Here is a 17,352-nt window from a genome sequence, read left to right on the forward strand (position 1 = left end):
TATAGATTAGTGTAAACTTGTTATCTGGCATTTATATGCATTTATAAATGAAAAAAATGGAGTTCTGCTTTCTGGCGAAGTCTGCTTTCCAGCAGTAGCCTGGAACCTAACCTGCCGAATAAGTGGGGCCCGACTGTATATATATGTATAATGGTAATAAATGATAAAATAGACTAGTATCATATATTTTATGCATTCATGACATACCTAACTTTTTCTTAATTTTTTTGATATTTCTAGGCTACACGGTTCATCTGCGAGTTTTTTCAAATTGTGGCAAACCTTCAAAAAAATTTTCAGTATGTTTATTGAAAAAATCTACATATAAGTGGACCGGTGCAGTTCAAACTCATGTTGTTCAACTGTCAACTGTATACGTATAGAAATAAATTACGTTTCTGTGTAAAGAATTTAAAAATTTATATTTAGTACTTTTTTTATTAACACATCGGAAGTTTCCCAGTAAGGTAGGGTGGCCCCCCCAAAAAAAACCTTCATCATCATTCACTCCATTACTGTCCTGCCAGAGGCATGCTTATGCTGCAGTTATAAAACTGCAACATTAACACCCCTCCTTCAGAGTGCAGACATTGTACTTCCCATCTCCAGGACTAAGAGTCACTCAAAGTCATTCTATTTTGTTCCACCCTCTCTACATGTCTGAACCACCTAACTCCTCCTCAGCCCTCTGGATAATAGTTTTGCAGTTGTGTGAGGTTCTACCAGTGGCTCTCCTGGAAATTGTGATGAAATAGTGTGGTTCAGTTATAGCAAGTATCTCTCTGAGCATATATTAGTTTTATTGTAGGTCATTATTACTTGACTCACGAAATCGTATTGACAAGATTGCAAACAAACTGTAATATGTTGACGGCCATGCTAACGGTAGATTCGTCTGTAAAAACTTGCATTTGTGGTCACAGTGGTGCCTATGCTAACTTTCCTTTGGTGTAGAAATATACCTAGTTGGATGAATCTTATTGAAGCTAGCTGGCCCAGTGGCTAACATGACGGTCAGAAGTTTTGAGACTCTCTGATTGTGGGTTCTAATCCCACCCATGGTATGTTTTTTTTTTTTTTTAGGTCATTATTGTATGTAGTTTCCATACAGTTTTTGATAATGCAGTCTTTTTTCCCCAGATGTACATCTTGTGTGTTCGTGATTATGAATTTCACATCCTTGACAACGCATTCTTGGTGCACAAGCCAGGCATCAAGAAAATACACAAAGATCCTTTTCGAGATAGGATTGTGGCCAAGCAGAACAGTGCAATCAGCAGCAAGATTTTCCCTGAGTACAAGACAATTTTTGGGTTCCGCAAGAGCTGTGTTATATGATTCTTGTTAGAATATATTTTTAAATTTTTCTATATTTTTAGTGAAATTATTTTTAATGCTAAATTCATATAATAGTTTTACTGGCAATATAATATTTGTAGAATTTAAAGCATAGTTGTTACTGAGTATAAAATTAAATATGAAAATCTGAAAGTTTATTGGCAGTTGTGTAGATTGAAGTGCATAAGTGAAAAACACACTGCACTCTGGTCTGTCACTACTTGTAAAGAGCTGTACGTACTTGGTAAGACAGTTCAATAAGCCTTCCATTGTTAAGTCTTCAGTAGTATTATGTGTAGCCTACCATATCAAGAGCTCTGTGATGATGCAAATGTAATATTAAGATGTAGTTAATAAGGGAACTGTGAATCACTATACATTCACATATATATTTAATAAGTACCAATAATTTTATATATTTATAATCTTGACTTGAAATGTGACAAATTCTTCAATGCATATGATATTGGGTAACTGATAGTGTATGAGAGTCTCAGGCTTAATTTTTACATTTTCAGTGAATTTGGTGATTTTTAATTTATTAAAACTTATTCAGTTAAATATTGCCAGTGATAAAGAAAATATTTTATTACTACAGCTAAATTGTTTGAGTGCAGAAACAGCAAGTTACATTACTGTAATATGTACAGTATTATGTTAACATTTTAATGTATAAATTTTATACTTGAAGTAAATTAAGGGTACTGTGTGTGTGTGTGTGTGTGTGTGTGTGTGTGTGTGTGTGTGTGTGTGTGTGTGTGTGTGTGTGTGTGTGTGTGCGTGTGCATCTTCATAGGTTTTATTGTATATAGGTTCATTGTTTGATTGTCTCCTGCTGGCTTGCATGTGGTGCCTCTAACTTAGCTAGCCCTGGGGACAGTCAGGGCAAACCGAATACAGTATCTATTCTGCTTTACTTATTGCCAGATTGTCTCTTGCTTGGCTTGTGTGTGGTGCTTGGATTAAGTTTATCCTGGGGACAGTCAATGCAAAGTGAACATCTGTTTTGATGTTCTAAGCATGAGTGTGTCATAAGCTTTTTGCCAAATTTTTAAGTTTCTTAACATGAGGAGTGCATGTAAAATGATAAATCTCACTACATTCAACTCAGTCCACTAGGGCTACATCAGTCATCTCCACACACTTTCACATCAACAAGAAATGTCTATTAAAATGCAATGTTAAATTTATTATTTTTGATGTACAGTACTATGGTATTTTAAAATGTCATTTTTTTTTAACACACCAGCCGTCTCCAACTGAGGCAGGGCAACTTGAAAATTAAGACAAAAGGTTTTCTTTCCACATTTAGTAATTTATACAGGAGAACAGGCTACTAGCCTCTGAATCCCAGCACTTAGTCAATTCTTATGGCTTAAGAAGAAAGGATTCTCTATCCACTTTCCCATGGATATCCTTCAGATTATTTTTTTTTATTAACACATCGGCAGTTTCCCATTAAAGTAGGGTGTCCCGAAAAGGAAAAACTTTCACCATTATTTACTCCATCACTGTCTTGCCAGAGGTGTGCTTACACTACAGTTATAAAATTGCAACATTAACACCACTCCTTCAGAGTGCAGACACTGTACTTCCCATCTCCAGGACTTAAGTCCAGCCTGCAGGTTTCCCTGAATCCCTTCATAAATATTACCCTGCTCACATTCCAATAGCACATCAAGTCCTAAAAACCATTTGTCTCCATTTGCTCCTATCTAGCATGCTCACGCATGCTTGCTGGAAGTCCAAGCCCCTCACACACAAAACCTCCTTTACCCCCTCCCTCCAACCATTCCTAGGTCAACCTCTACTCTGCCTTCCTTCCACTACAGATTTTTATACTCTTGAAGTCATTCTATTTTGTTCCACCCCCTCTACATGTCCGAACCACCTCAACAACCCCTCCTCAACCCTCTGGATAATGGTTTTGGTAATCCCGCACCCCCTCATAGTTTCCAAACTGTGAATTCTCTGCATTATATTCACACCACACATTGTCCTCAGACACGACATCTCCACTGCCTCCAGCCTTTTCCTTGTTGCAACATTCACCACCCATGCTTCGCACGCATATAAGAGCACTGGTATAACTATGCTCTCATACATTCCCCTCTTTGCTTCCATGGACACAGTTCTTTGTCTTCACAGACTCCTCAGTGCACCACTTACCTTTTTCCCCTCATCAATTCTGTGATTCACCTCATCTTTCATAGACCCATCTGCTGACACGTCCACTCCTAAATATCTGAATACATTCACCTCCTGCATACTCTCTCCCTCCAATCTGATATCCAATCTTTCATTACCTATTTTTTTTTATCCTCATCACCTTACTCTTTCCTATATTTACTTTTAATTTTCTTTTTTTACACACCCTGCCAGTCTCATCCACCAGCCTCTGCAAGATTACTTAGCACTGAATTAGATCATATAATAATTTTCAAGAATAATCCTCATTCTTATTGATCTGTTGGTTTTGTGTATGTGTACTCACCTATTTGTGGTTGCAGGGGTTGAGTCATAGCTCCTGGCCCTGCCTCTGTGTCATTATCATGTCTCCCCCTACCCTCCTGTCTTCCAGTGTCATCAGACTGATTTTGCTTAACCTCTCTTTGTAGGACAATCCCCTTAGCTCTGGAACTAGTCTTGTTGCAAACCTTTGCACTTTCTCTAATTTCTTGACGTTCTTGACCAGATGTGGATTCCAAAGTGGTGCTGCATACTCCAGTATAGGCTCATCTCCTGAGGTGCACATCAATCAGATGTGCACCTCAGGAGATGAGCTTGGTATTATACTTACCCCAAGATCTTTTTCCTTGAGTGAGGTTTGTAGTCTTTGGCCACCTACCAGGAGTTTACCTGGAGAGGGTTTCAGGGCTCAATGCTCCTGTGGCTCGGAGACCAGGCCTCATGGTGGATCAGGGTCTGATCAACCAGGCTGTTACTGCTGGCCGCACGCACGCTGACATACGAACCACAGCCTGGTTGGTCAGGTACTGACTTTAGGTCTCTGTCCAGTGCCTGCTTAAAGACAGCCAGGGGTCTATTGGTAAACCCCCTTATGTATGCTGGGAGGCAGTTGAACAGTCTTGGTCCCCAAACACTTATTGTGTTGTCTCTCAGTGTACTTGTGGCGCCCCTGCTTTTCATCGGGGAAATGTTGCATCTCCTGCTGAGTCTTTTGCTTTCATAGGGAGTGATTTTCATGTGCAGGTTTAGTACCAATCCCTCCAGGACCTTCGAAGTGTATATTATCATGTATCTGTCTCGCATGCATTCCAGGGAATACAGATCAAGGACCTTCAACCATTCCCAGTAATTTAGGTGCCTTTTCGTACTAATATGTGCGATGAAAGTTCTTTGTACACTCTCCAGGTCTGCAATGTCACCAGCCTTGAAGGGGGCCATTAGTGTACAGCAATATTCCAGCCTAGAGAGCACAAGTGATTTGAAGAGAATCATCATGGGCTTGACATCCCTAATTTTGAAGGTTCTCATTATCCATCCTATCATTTTCCTAGTAGGTGAGGTAGATACATTGTTGTGTTCTTTGAAGGCGAGGTTGTCTGACATTATCACTCCCAAGCCCTTCACATTACTTTTCCTCTCTATTGTATGGTTATAATTTGTTGTATCCCCTGATACATTTTTAATTTCCTCAAGTTTCCCATATCTGAGTAGTTGAAATTTCTCTTCATTGAACTTCATATTGTTTTAAGTGGTCCATTTGAAGATTTGGTTGATGTCCGCTTGGAGTCTCGCGGTGTCTTCAATGGATGTCACTGCCATGGTGGCCTGGTGGTTAACGCTCTCGCTTCACACGGCGAGGGCCTGGGTTCGATTCCCAGCCAGAGTAGAAACATTGGGCGTGTTTCTTTCCACCTGTTGTCTATGTTCCCCATCAGTAAAATGGATACCTGGGTGTTAGTCGACTGGTGTGGGTCGCATCCTGGGACACTGACCTAATTTGCCCGAGATGCTCAGCATAACAAGTGGCTTTCTATGTAGTAGTATGTCATTGTTGTCAGCTAGGACTGCATGCCATGTACTTGTAGTAAATAAAGATTATTATTATTATTATTATTATTATCTGCAAAGGAAGACATGGAGCTATGGCATACATCTTTGTCTATGTCAGAAATGAGGATGAGGAATAGAATGGGAACGAGTACTGTGCCTTGTGGAACAGAGCTTTTTACTGTGGCTGCCTGGGACTTTACTTTGTTTACTATTACTCTTTGTGTTCTATTTGTCAGGAAGTTATAGATCCACCTACCAACTTTTTCTGTTATTCCTTTATCATGCATTTTGTGTGGTCACACTTGTCGAAAGCTTTTGCAAAGTCTGTGTATACTACATCTGTATTTTGTTTATCCTTTACAGCATCCAGGACATTGTCATAGTGGTCCAGTAGCTGGGACAGGCAGGAGCAACCTGCTCTAAACCCGTGTTGCCCTGGGTTGTGTAATTGATGGGTATCTAGGTGATTGGCAATCTTGCCTCTTAGAACCCTCTCAAAGATTTTTATGATATGGGATGTTAGTGTTATCAGTCTGTAGTTCTTTGCAATTGCTTTACTGCCACATTTGTGGAGTGGGGCTATGTCTTGTTTTCAGTGTGTGTTGGATGACCCCTGTGTCCATTCTCCCTCTTCATAAAATGCTGAAGACACGTGATAGGGGCTTCTTGCAATTCTTGATGAACATGAAGTTCCATGAGTCTGAGCCTGGGGCAGAGTGCATGGGCATGTCATTTATTGCCTCTTCAGAGTCTTGTGGAGTTAGGATAATATCCAAGATTTTTGAGATGACAAAATTTTGGGTTTCGTTCATAAAGAATTCATTTGGTTTGTTGACCGTTAGTCTGGGCAGCGGCTCACTGAACACTGAGTCATGTTGGGACTTTAGTTTCTCATTCATTTCTTGGCTGTCATCTGAGTATGTCCCATTCTGCCTAAGTAGGAGCCCAGTACTGGATGTTGTTTTTCCCTTAGATATGGAATAAGAGAAGAAGTATTTTGTTTTTTTTTTTCAATTTTCTTTATGGCTTTTATTTCTTCTTGTGATTCTTGTCTCCTGTAAGAGTCCTTCAGCTTAAGTTCGATATCTGCAATTTCATTGACTAGTGCCTTCCTTCGTATTTCAGATATATTGGCCCCACTGAGCAGCTCTGTAACTCTTCGCCTTCATTTGTATAGGGAGCATCTCTCTCTTTCTAGTTTACATGTTCTCTTTCTTTTTCTTAATGGAATGTGTCTTGAGCAGATCTCAAGAACCACAGAGTTCTTTATGTTGTGATCTGAGTGTATTGTCTTTGATATGGTTATATTACATATCAGATCGTCGTTGTTAGTGAAGATGAGGTCCAGCATATTTTTTAATCTTGCAGGCTCTTCTAGTTGCTGGTTTAAGGTGAATTTGGTGCAGAGATTTAATAGTTCGTGTGTGTGTGAATTTTCATTTGAGCTGCCTCCTGGGGTGATCTCTGCTAAAACATTTTTTGCTATACTCCTCCATTTTAGGTGTCTCAAGTTGAAATCTCCTAGAAGATGTTTGGGGCAGGAGTCGGGAGATTTTCTAAACAGTGGTCAATTTTCTCAAGCTGCTTCTGGAATTGCTGGGAAGTTGCATCTGGAGGCTTGTATATCACCACAATGACAAGGGTTTAGTTTTCAGTCTTTACCACCAAAACTTCAACTACATCATTTGAGGTGTTTAGTAGTTCTGTGCAAATGAGTGACTCTGTGACGTACAGGCCAACCCCCCCTTGTTGCCTGTTTAGTCTGTGGCATCGGAATAGGTTATAGCCTGGGATCCATATTTCATTGTCATAATGATCCTTTATGTGGACCTCTGTGAATGCTGCAAACATTGCATTTAACTCCATGAGCAGTCCCTTGATGTAAGGAATTTTGTTGTTTTTTGATGGCTTTAGACCCTGCATGTTTGCAAAGACAAATGTCATTATATTGGTGGAATTTATGGGGGGTTATTTTTGCTGGCTCTAATATCTGTTCTTCTAGAGTAGAGGCCAATGTCCGTGCCTCAGCTCCAGAAGTGTTTTCAGTTGGTGCAGAATTATTGCCATTTCTTGCCAGTCTTTTTTCCCTAATGACCCTTAAAAAACCTCTGTCCCTGGAGAGGTTGTGACTTCCTTTTTTTTTCCCCATTTTCTGGCTGGTCTGTGTCTTCTAGTCCCCTTTAGTCTTCTTTGCCCTTCCCCGATCTTCATGACTTTGCATTTGTTGGGGTTAAATTCAAGGAGCCAGTTGCTGGACCAGGCTTGTAGCCTGTCCAGGTCTCTTTGTAGTCCTGCCTGATCCTCGACCAATTTAATTCTCTTCATTAACTTCACATCATCTGCAAACAGAGACACTTCTGAGTCTATCCCTTCTGTTATGTCATTCACATGTACCAAAAACAGCACAGGTCCTAGGACTGACCCCTGTGGAAACCCGCTCATCGCAGGTGCCCACTTTGACACCTTGTCTCATACCATGACTCGCTGTTGCCGCCTTGTCAGATATTCTCTGATCCATTGCAGTGCCTTCCCTGTTATGAGTGCCTGATCCTCTAGCTTTTGCATTTACCTCTTGTGAGGAGCTGTATCAAAGACCTTGCAGTCCAAGAAAATGCAGTCTATCCACCCTGCTCTCTCTCTCATGTCTTACTTCTGTTACCTTGTCATGAAACTCCAGTAGGTTTGTGATACAGGATTTTCCTTCTCTGAAACTGTGCTGGTTGTTGTTTATAAGCTTGTGTCTTTTTAGGTGCTCCACCACTCTCCTCCTGATGATGATCTCCATGACTTTGCATACTATACACGTCAGTGACACAGTTCTGTAGTTTAATGCCTCTTGTCTGTCTCTCTTTCTTAAAAATTGGGACTACATTTGCTGTCTTCCATACCTCAGGTAGTTGCCCAGTTTCAATGGATGTGTTGAAAATTTTTGTTTGTGGCACACAGAGCATCTCTGCTCCCTCTCTAAGGAACCACAGAGAGATATCTGGTCCCACTGCCTTTACGGTATCAAGTTATCATAGCAGTTTTTTCACCTCCTCCTTGGTTGTGTGTATTTCATCCAGCACTTGTTGGTGTACCTCCCTATTCTGAATTCCTGGAGTCCTTCCTATCTCCACTGTAAGTACTTCTTTAAATCTCATATTGAGCTCCCATATACCTCTTGGTCATTTCTTGTGAACTCCCTACCTTCCTTCCTTCCTTAGCCTGATTACCTGGTCCCTGACTGTTGTTTTCCTCCTGATGTGGCTATACAGCAGCATCAGGTCAGATTTGACTTTTGATGCTATGTCATTTTCGTATTGTCCCTGAGCCTCCCTTCATATCTGTGCATATTCGTGTCTGGCTCTTTGGCTAATCTCTTTATTTTCCTGGGTCCTTTGTCTTCTGTACTTTTTCCATTCTCTAGTGCACTTAGTTTTTACCTCCCTACCCCTTTGGGTGAATCAGTGCCTTGTTCTGGTCTTCCCATTATTTCTGTTTCCTTGGGTACAAACATTTCCTCTGCCTCCTTGCATTTTGTTGTCACATATTCCATCATTTCTTTTACTGGTTTTCCTGTCAATTCTCTCTCCCACTGAACGTCTTGCAGGAAGTTCTTCATGCCTGTGTAGTCCCCCCATACCCTCTCCACTTGTAGCTCAGCTATGTAATCAAAGCACAAAACCCCATGATCACTAGCTCCAAGGGGCCTTTCGTATGTGATATCCTCGATGTCCGAAATACTCAAGGTGAATACTAGATCCAGCCTTGCTGGGTACATGCATGCATGTGCACGTTAATGCATGCATGTACCATATTTTCCAGCAGATAAGGCACATGACAAATATCATATCAGTAAATCAGTATTTGTATTTAAGGGCTAATTATCTTCTTATTTTACACTAAAGCGTAACCCAAAGTTAGTTTAACATCTTTATTATGCACCCCATACCCATCCTGTGGGTGGTAGTCAAAAAGGTAATGAACCATTCACATGTCTACACCTGATCAGAGGTACATAATGGGTCCAGGGATTGGGTCCTAAAGTTTTGATAGCTGAATAAGTTACAAAGTTTTGATAGCTGAACAAGTTACAAAAGTAATGAATCATTCACACATCCACACTCCATAACAGCTACAATGAGTTATTAATGCAACTATTAGCTTTATTTACAGCGAGCAAAATCAGGGATATTCCTCCAGAACATACCAAAAGCCAACCCTTGGCCTTGACCATATAAGGCACTGGGTAATTTTCTAAAACTTTTTGTGGGAAAAAAGGCATGTGTTATATGCCCAAAAATACTGTATGTATAGTATATACAATATGTACCCAGTTTTCAAATGATATGCATCTCAGTGTTTCAGCTTGCAAACAAGTCATTTATAATCCTGAAAATTTTATTCTCTAGAAAAGGATGGTTGTGTGTCACACTTTTGTACCTGCAGATTGATATTCATAAAGTATTTTCTCAATATTGTCTTTTGGATTTTGTTCATAAGCTGGATCACTGGAAGTTAGAGCCATGCTGTATACACTATATCTGGGGTGGAAGGAAGGAGGGGTAGAGGTTATCCTAGGAAAGGATAAGGGAGGAGATAAAGGTTTTGATTGCTAGGGTCAATGGTGAATGAGTTTATTTTTTATTGGTAGTCATCCTAACTTGGTGGGAGATAGCTGATATGTTACATATATTTATGGGATGTTGCAGTTCAAGGGTGTTATGAATTGTAATATCAGAACACTTCTGGCAAGACATCTGTTGAATGAATGATGGTGAACACATTTTTTTTATGTTATTGGCTATCATCCACCCTGAAAGAGGACATGCATTTGCATTTGCTCAGTTGCTGTCTTGCCAGAATTGTGCTGACATTACAGTTTACTTAACCTTTTGAATTGCAGTATCCTCTCTCCAGCTCAAGAGTGCAGGAACTGTACCTCACCCCTCCAGGTGATGGGTTGACCTAAATCCCTTCATAAATATTACCTTTCTCACACTTCAACATCTTGTCAACTCATACAAACCTACTTGTCTTTGTCTCCATTTACTCCACTCTAATGCACTCACTGATGACACTGGAGGACAGGAGAGATAGGGGGGACATGATAACCACATACAAAATACTGAGGAAATGACAAGGTGGACAAAGACAGGATGTTCCAGAGATGGGACACAGCAACAAGGGGACACAGTTGGAAGTTGAAGACACAGATGAATCACAGGGATGTTAGGAAGTATTTCTTCAGCCACAGAGTAGTCAGGAATGGAATAGTTTGGGAAACTATGTAGTGGAGGCAGGATCCATACATAGCTTTAAGTAGAGGTATGATAAAGCTCACGGTTCAAGGAGAGTGACCTAGTAGCGACCAGTGAAGAGGCAGGGCTAGGAGCTAGGACTTGACCCCTGCAGCCTCAACTAGGTGAGTACAAGCCTGTTGGATGTTCAAACCAATAGCACTAAACTTTTAATATCTCCAGCCCTTCTGGGAATGACTTCTCCCCCATTCCCCAAATTTACATGTCCCCTTAGTCATCCTGTTTTTAATAACTCTACTTTTAATAACTCTACTTTTAATAACCTCCTCATCATCTGATCTCCATGCTTCTAATTCTGTACATAATATTCACACCACACATAATCTTCAAACATGACCTCTCCACTGCCTCCAGCCTCCTCACTGCAACATTTAAAGCCCATATTTTACACCCATATAACAGTGTTATTACCAATATTTACTACTATACACTAGCGCATTCCCCATTTTTGCCTCCATGGATAAGGTGTTTTGTCTCCATAGATGCCTTAACCCTTTCATTGTCACAACCCCTGCTCGCAAACTTGCTCTCAATGTCAGATAATTAAAAAAAAAAAAAACTTGTGAAATGAAAGAGAATCTTTTTCCGATGGTAATGAAACCAAAAGTACAAAATTTGATAGCAAACTTATGGAATTACACTCGCAAAGTTTGTGGTCTTGGCAATATTTATGCTTCAGTGATTTCACTCATTTTGAGCTCCATTATTCCAGTTGATGCTATTCATAGCTATTTCACTAGTACTCTTTTTGCTCCATCGATTGAGCACAAGAAACTGCCCATTGACTTACTTCAACTACCCAATAAAGTGATCAGAAATTGATAATTTGGCCAATTTCATACAAAATCCAGGAGTTTACCTGGAGTTTACCTGGAGAGGGTTTCGGGGGTCAACACCCCCACGGCCCGGTCTGAGACCAGGCCTCATGGTGGATCAGGGTCTGATCAACCAGGCTGTTACTGCTGACCACACGCAAGTTGACGTACGAACCACAGCCAAGGCCATTTTCAAAATAAGGTCCAGAATAAACAATGCAGACATTCCTGGCACTAAAATAACATTTTCTCTGTTCATTAGTTACATCTCCAGGCCCCTCTTATTATGCTTGCTTTCCATTTTGAATTTTTATTCACTCAAAAAATAGATTTACTGTTATACAGTCTACAGCATTATTATAAAAATGGTATAAATAATATCAGCACATTTGTGAAAGCATATTAGACCCACCAATTGATGTGTATTGGATGCATGATGTGATTTGTTTTCTTTTGAACATCGGCAAAAATTGAACAGTTCCACTACTTTGAGATCAGTTTCAAGCTACTTTCCTTCCCGAAACCAATCAAAATCATCTCCATTTCTGTAATATGTCTTCCATTCCATCAAATGAAACCAAGAAAACGAGACTATAACCATAAAAACCATGTGAAAATACACCACAAATTTGCTATTTTAAACCAAAAACACAGTCACAGTTTTTTTCTCATTATGCACTGTGTGCTGCAGGATTTTTTTTATATGGTACATACTTACCACGTAAGACCCATTCTCTCATATCTGGGCCCAAGTTTACCAATCACAGCTTATCTGAGTGAGCTAAGCTTATGACATCATACTACGGGACTGACAGTGGCTTAAGAGCTGTGATACAATGGGACTGACAATGAAATGGTTAATATACTAGTCACCTTTTTCCGTCTTTTGATGGTTCACTCCATCTTTCATAGATCCATCTTCCAACAAATCCACTATCAAATATCTAAACACATTTACTCCCTCCAGTATGGTATTCAATCTTTCATTGCTTATACGTGTATATTTTTTCCACTCATCACCTTGCTCTTTTTGATGATCATTTTTAATTTCCTTCTATAACATACACTTCCAAATTTATTCCCAACTATTGCAACATTTTTTCAGAATCTCCTAAAGGAACTCGTCTGCAAAGAGCAATTGTGACAGCTCCAATTTTGTAGCAAATTTATAATCTTTCAATCCCGCACTTCTCCCCAATACCCTATGATTCACTTTTTACAATCTTGTCTGTAAATATGTATGTTTAATGGCCATGGTGTGAAAACACATCTCTATCTAAGGCCTACTTTTACTGGATTACAGGATGGAAGGTATATGAAGCAAATAGTTTGCTAGAGATTGATAATTATTATAACGAAATGCTAAACCCTTAAGGCCATACAGCACCGCAAGAGATTGATAAAAGATACCTAAGAAATTAATAATAAAAGTGCAGCTTATTTTCATTTTGCACCTTTTTGTTTTGTCTTATTATGACTAAATAGTTTAATTGACACAAGAAAAATATAAAGTCTGTTTTTGAATGTATGATTTTCTTCCACCCTGGCTAGTAATATATTCCTTGTGTAAGAGAAACTCCAGGTGTCATGTGTATAATAGCAAGGTGGTGATTTTGGTGAGAAAAAAGACTTATGTATGAGATATAGGAGGATGGACAGATGTTCAGGAGAATGTTGTAAATGCTTTTAAATATTTACAGTATATGAAGGAGGTCATGAAAGTAGGCAGATGAATGGAAATATAAAGAGCATATACAACTAAAGGTGTGCAGTCATGTATCTATTTACTGAATTTACATTAAATCCCATCTTAGGGATTAAAATGGTTTTTATATTAGTGTCTAGGTGCATTGTAGCTTTTAGCTCTTGTTTAGTAGATAGGACATAAACCAAACCAACTGATAGAGATTTAACCCTTTCAGGGTCATGACCCCTGCTCTCAAACTTGCTCTCAGGGTCGCAAAATTAAAAAAAAGTGTTAGTTTTTTAATGAAATGGTAAAGAATCATTTTCTGAAGGTAATAAAACAAAAAGTAGAAAATTTGATGGAAAACTGATGAAATTACACTTTCGTGAATTTTGCTGTCAGTGATATTTACACATCAGCGATTTTGTACACTCTGAGCCTGATTTTAGGCCAATTTCATTGTTCCAGTTGACCATATTCTTAGCTGTTTCGATTAAGTACAAGAAACTGCCCATTTGCCTATTTAAACTACCCAATAAAGAGATCAGAAATGGTAACTTGGCCAATTTTGCACAAAATTCAAGAAATTCCAATTTCAAAATAATGTATGGGTCAGAATAAACAATGCAGATATTCCTGGTACTTAAATAACATTTCTTCTGTTCATTAGTCATGTCCCCAGGCTTGCTTTCCATTTTGAATTTTTATTCACACAAAAAATAGAATATTTACTGTTATGCAGACTACTGCATCATTGTAATATTGTATAAGTAATGTCAGTGCATTCATAAATGCATATTAGAATGGCCAGATGGACATGTATTGGACAAGTGATGTCATTTGTGCACTCTGGAATGTCAGCAAAAATAAAACATTTCCACTACTTTGAGCTCAATTTCAAGCTACTTTCAGTCCTGAAACCAATTAAAACCATCTAGATTTCTGTAATATATCTTCCATTCTATCAAATGAGACCAAGAAACTGAGAATACATCAATAAAAATCATATGAAAATACACTACAAAGTTGCTGTTTTAAAGCATGGTCGTAGTTTTTTTTTCCCATTCTGCACTGCTTGCTGCAGGACTTTTTTTTTATGGTGCATGCTTACTGCATAGACCCATTCTTTCATATCTAGGCTCATATTTATTGCTCATAGCTTATCTGAGTGAGCTGAGCTGATGGCGTAGTACTACAGGACCAACACTGGCTTGAAAGCCGTAGAACAATGGGACTGACCTTGAAAGGGTTAAATGATCATTTAAATCTCTTGTATTAAAACAGAAGCATAAAATGTGTATTAGAGGATAAGATGCTAGTCTCAAAATGTGACGAAATGCGTCTTGAGCATGTTTTGAGTAGTTTACTAACTGTGGTGTATGGGAGGAGAAACTTGGGTGTTTAATGCAGGATTAACAAGGATGGTTATCAGATAGCTGGCCAAAAGAAGGCTGCTCTGAGAACTGACTAGCAAGAAAGATGTTCTGAGATTGTGCCAACAGCAAGGCTGCTCTGAGACCTGCCTCTAAAAGCAGGAGAATGGTCAGACTTTCAAATACGTATACTTTTCTCCAGAGGAATTATATATACATGTACATTATAATTTTATGCATATTATTTTTGAATATGCAAGGAGTAAATGTACAAACCAGAGGAGTCTTGACATTTTTAATAGAGTGACACTTGTGGTTTAGGAACTTGAAGTGTAAGTGATAGTAGGATGAAGATGACTATTGTGAGGGGTAAAGGAAAAAGAGGAATAACTTGGTTTAATTGAGAGAGCATATATGTGAGCTTTGAAAGAGGGCTATAACTACTACTGTGCTGCTTGATAGAAGGAATACATAGAAACATAAATGCTCCATCCTTTGATAAATGTTGGCATTGTCATATATGTAAAGTTGATTTGATATTAGCAAATTTGATAATGTGACTGAAGCTTTTCTTTAAAATGATTCACATGTTTATGGATCTTTCATATTCCAAGACAAACTAAATTCTTAAACCAGCTGAGAAGTTATGTCTGTATTGCATGAAGTTCAAGTATTGTTATGTGTAAATCTCAGGTTTACCATTAGATGTTGCAGTATTATGATCAGGACTCAGAAGATGCACCTTACTATGCTTTGATTTTTATGGTGACTGGGTTGGGTTAATATTTTTGTAGAAGTCATAAATGCTAGCTAACCTTGTATTCAGATCTAAGAATTGAAGTCCAGATGTAAATTAAAAATTAAACCTCAATTTTTGCTGCATAATAAAATAAAATAAGCATAGCTTAGTTTTACTGCATTTATACAAATTTTGACCACCTCGTACAAATGCTAGGTTCTCCCCTATCTTTTGAAGTCAAACTCTACTAGAGACTTATAATTTTTCAGTGATTATTGATTTTCTAAGTGTATTCTATATTTGTCTTGGATTTAGTACTGTAATGTAGTGGTTTGTTGCCACTAGTTTTGCTAAAAATATGAAATTTTCTCCCTTGTCTTGTATAGCTTCTATATAGATCTGTTGTATCAGATGTCACTGTCCATGTAGCCATAATGCCTATGAGACAATACTCAAGTTTCTCACCTATGATACTTTCCCAAAATATTCAGGGTCAAGAGTAACAGATTTTTACACATTACAAGCAAGGAAGGTAACTGAAGTACCAACAGTGTTTTGAAAGCAGTTAAGCCTTTCCTAAAGTAGTGACTGAATTTAAAAGTTCGTTGAGTTGCTGTATTACAAAACACTCTTTGTAATAATATTATTTGTAGAGTTAATTATCAGTTACATTATTAGATTTACATGCTAGAATAAGTAGTTTATCCAGGCTTGTTTACCATAAATTTTCCTTGAGTATTGCTCATATTTACACCCAGATATTTCTCAGATTTGTTATATCATTTTACATAAATGTTCTCTTGCATAGATTTAAGTCCAGTATTTCATACCAGCATTTTCCTTTATTTATTTTGTATATACAGTAGTGTTTATATTTATTTGACCTGGTTTGTATTTAGCAGTTTTGTCATCTGCTAATGCCCACAGCGAGTGCATTTTTACAATTTGGTGTCCATGTTTGTATGAATGAATGTTTACTTTGTGTCTGAGGTATTCCAGTTTTTGAATACCGTAATGTTGTTCTTAAACAGTGACTAAGTGGTAAAATGGAAGTGTGCCTGATAACCCACTTTATGGTAATTTTAAAATGATGATGTGACCAATAGGACAGGCAATAATTAAAATATCAGGATGTTCAGATGATGTATTCTTCGCAGAATCCTTACATGCTCATATTTAGTACAGTATTGAATAGCTGGTTTTGTATATTGCATTTATTTATCAAATAAAGCATGTCATTTAATATTAAATGAGGTAAATTTATTCACAGTTTGTAATAGAAGGTAGAAGTACTATGAAGATGAGTTGCAATATCTGACATTTCTTTAGAGGCCTATACACATATTGCTACAACTTTTGTGGGAAAGTAATAAACCAATCCAAGTCAAATATTGCCTTGCAAATGTAAAGTCATTAACCCTTTCAGGGTCCGTCCCGTAGATCTACGGCTTTACGTTCAGGGTCCAAACCGTAGATCTACGCCATGAGCTCAGCTCACTCTGATAAACTGTGAGTGGTACATTTGGGCCTACATATGAGAGAATACATCTATGTGGTATGTGTGCACCACATAAAACAGATCCTGCAGCACACTGTGTATAATGAGAGAAAAAAAATGAAATCATGATTTTTCGATTAAAACAGCAACTTTGCAGTGTTTTTTCGTATGTTTTTTATAGTTGTATTTGCGATTTCTTGGTCTCATTTGATAGAATGGAAGACATATTACAGAAATAGAGATGATTTTGATTGGTTTTAGCACTGGAAATGGCTTGAAACTGAGCTCAAAGTAGCAGAAATGTTAAATTTTTGCCGATATTCAAGAGTAAACAAACAACCTCACACGTCTAATACACGTCAGCTGGTGGGTCTAATATACATTCACAAATATGGTGATGATATTTATACAATTATTACAGTATTGCATAACAGTAAATCTTCTATTTTTTGGTGTGAATAAAAATTCATTATGTGAATAAAAAATCAAAATGGAATTTATTTGTAAAGCCTCAAAACATAACTAATGAACAGAGGAAATGTTAGTTTAGTGCCAGGAATGCCTACATTGTTCATTCTG

At 38.2% G+C, this 17,352-nt stretch overlaps 1 protein-coding gene across 1 annotated transcript in view; it reads left to right on the forward strand.

Annotated features, from left to right (window-relative positions):
- The window catches only part of LOC128689156 (uncharacterized), a 214,123-nt gene extending 197,710 nt beyond the window's left edge, over positions 1-16,413 (forward strand). Inside the window, exon 11 of the mRNA XM_070087441.1 lies at positions 1,141-16,413. Within this exon, the coding sequence (XP_069943542.1) occupies positions 1,141-1,338 (198 nt within the window). The 3' untranslated portion in view covers positions 1,339-16,413. The remainder of the gene's footprint in view (positions 1-1,140) is intronic.
- The last annotated feature ends 939 nt before the right edge of the window (positions 16,414-17,352 follow it).

The sequence above is a fragment of the Cherax quadricarinatus genome, chromosome 21, assembly GCF_038502225.1.
Source record: "Cherax quadricarinatus isolate ZL_2023a chromosome 21, ASM3850222v1, whole genome shotgun sequence".
NCBI lineage: Eukaryota > Metazoa > Arthropoda > Malacostraca > Decapoda > Parastacidae > Cherax > Cherax quadricarinatus.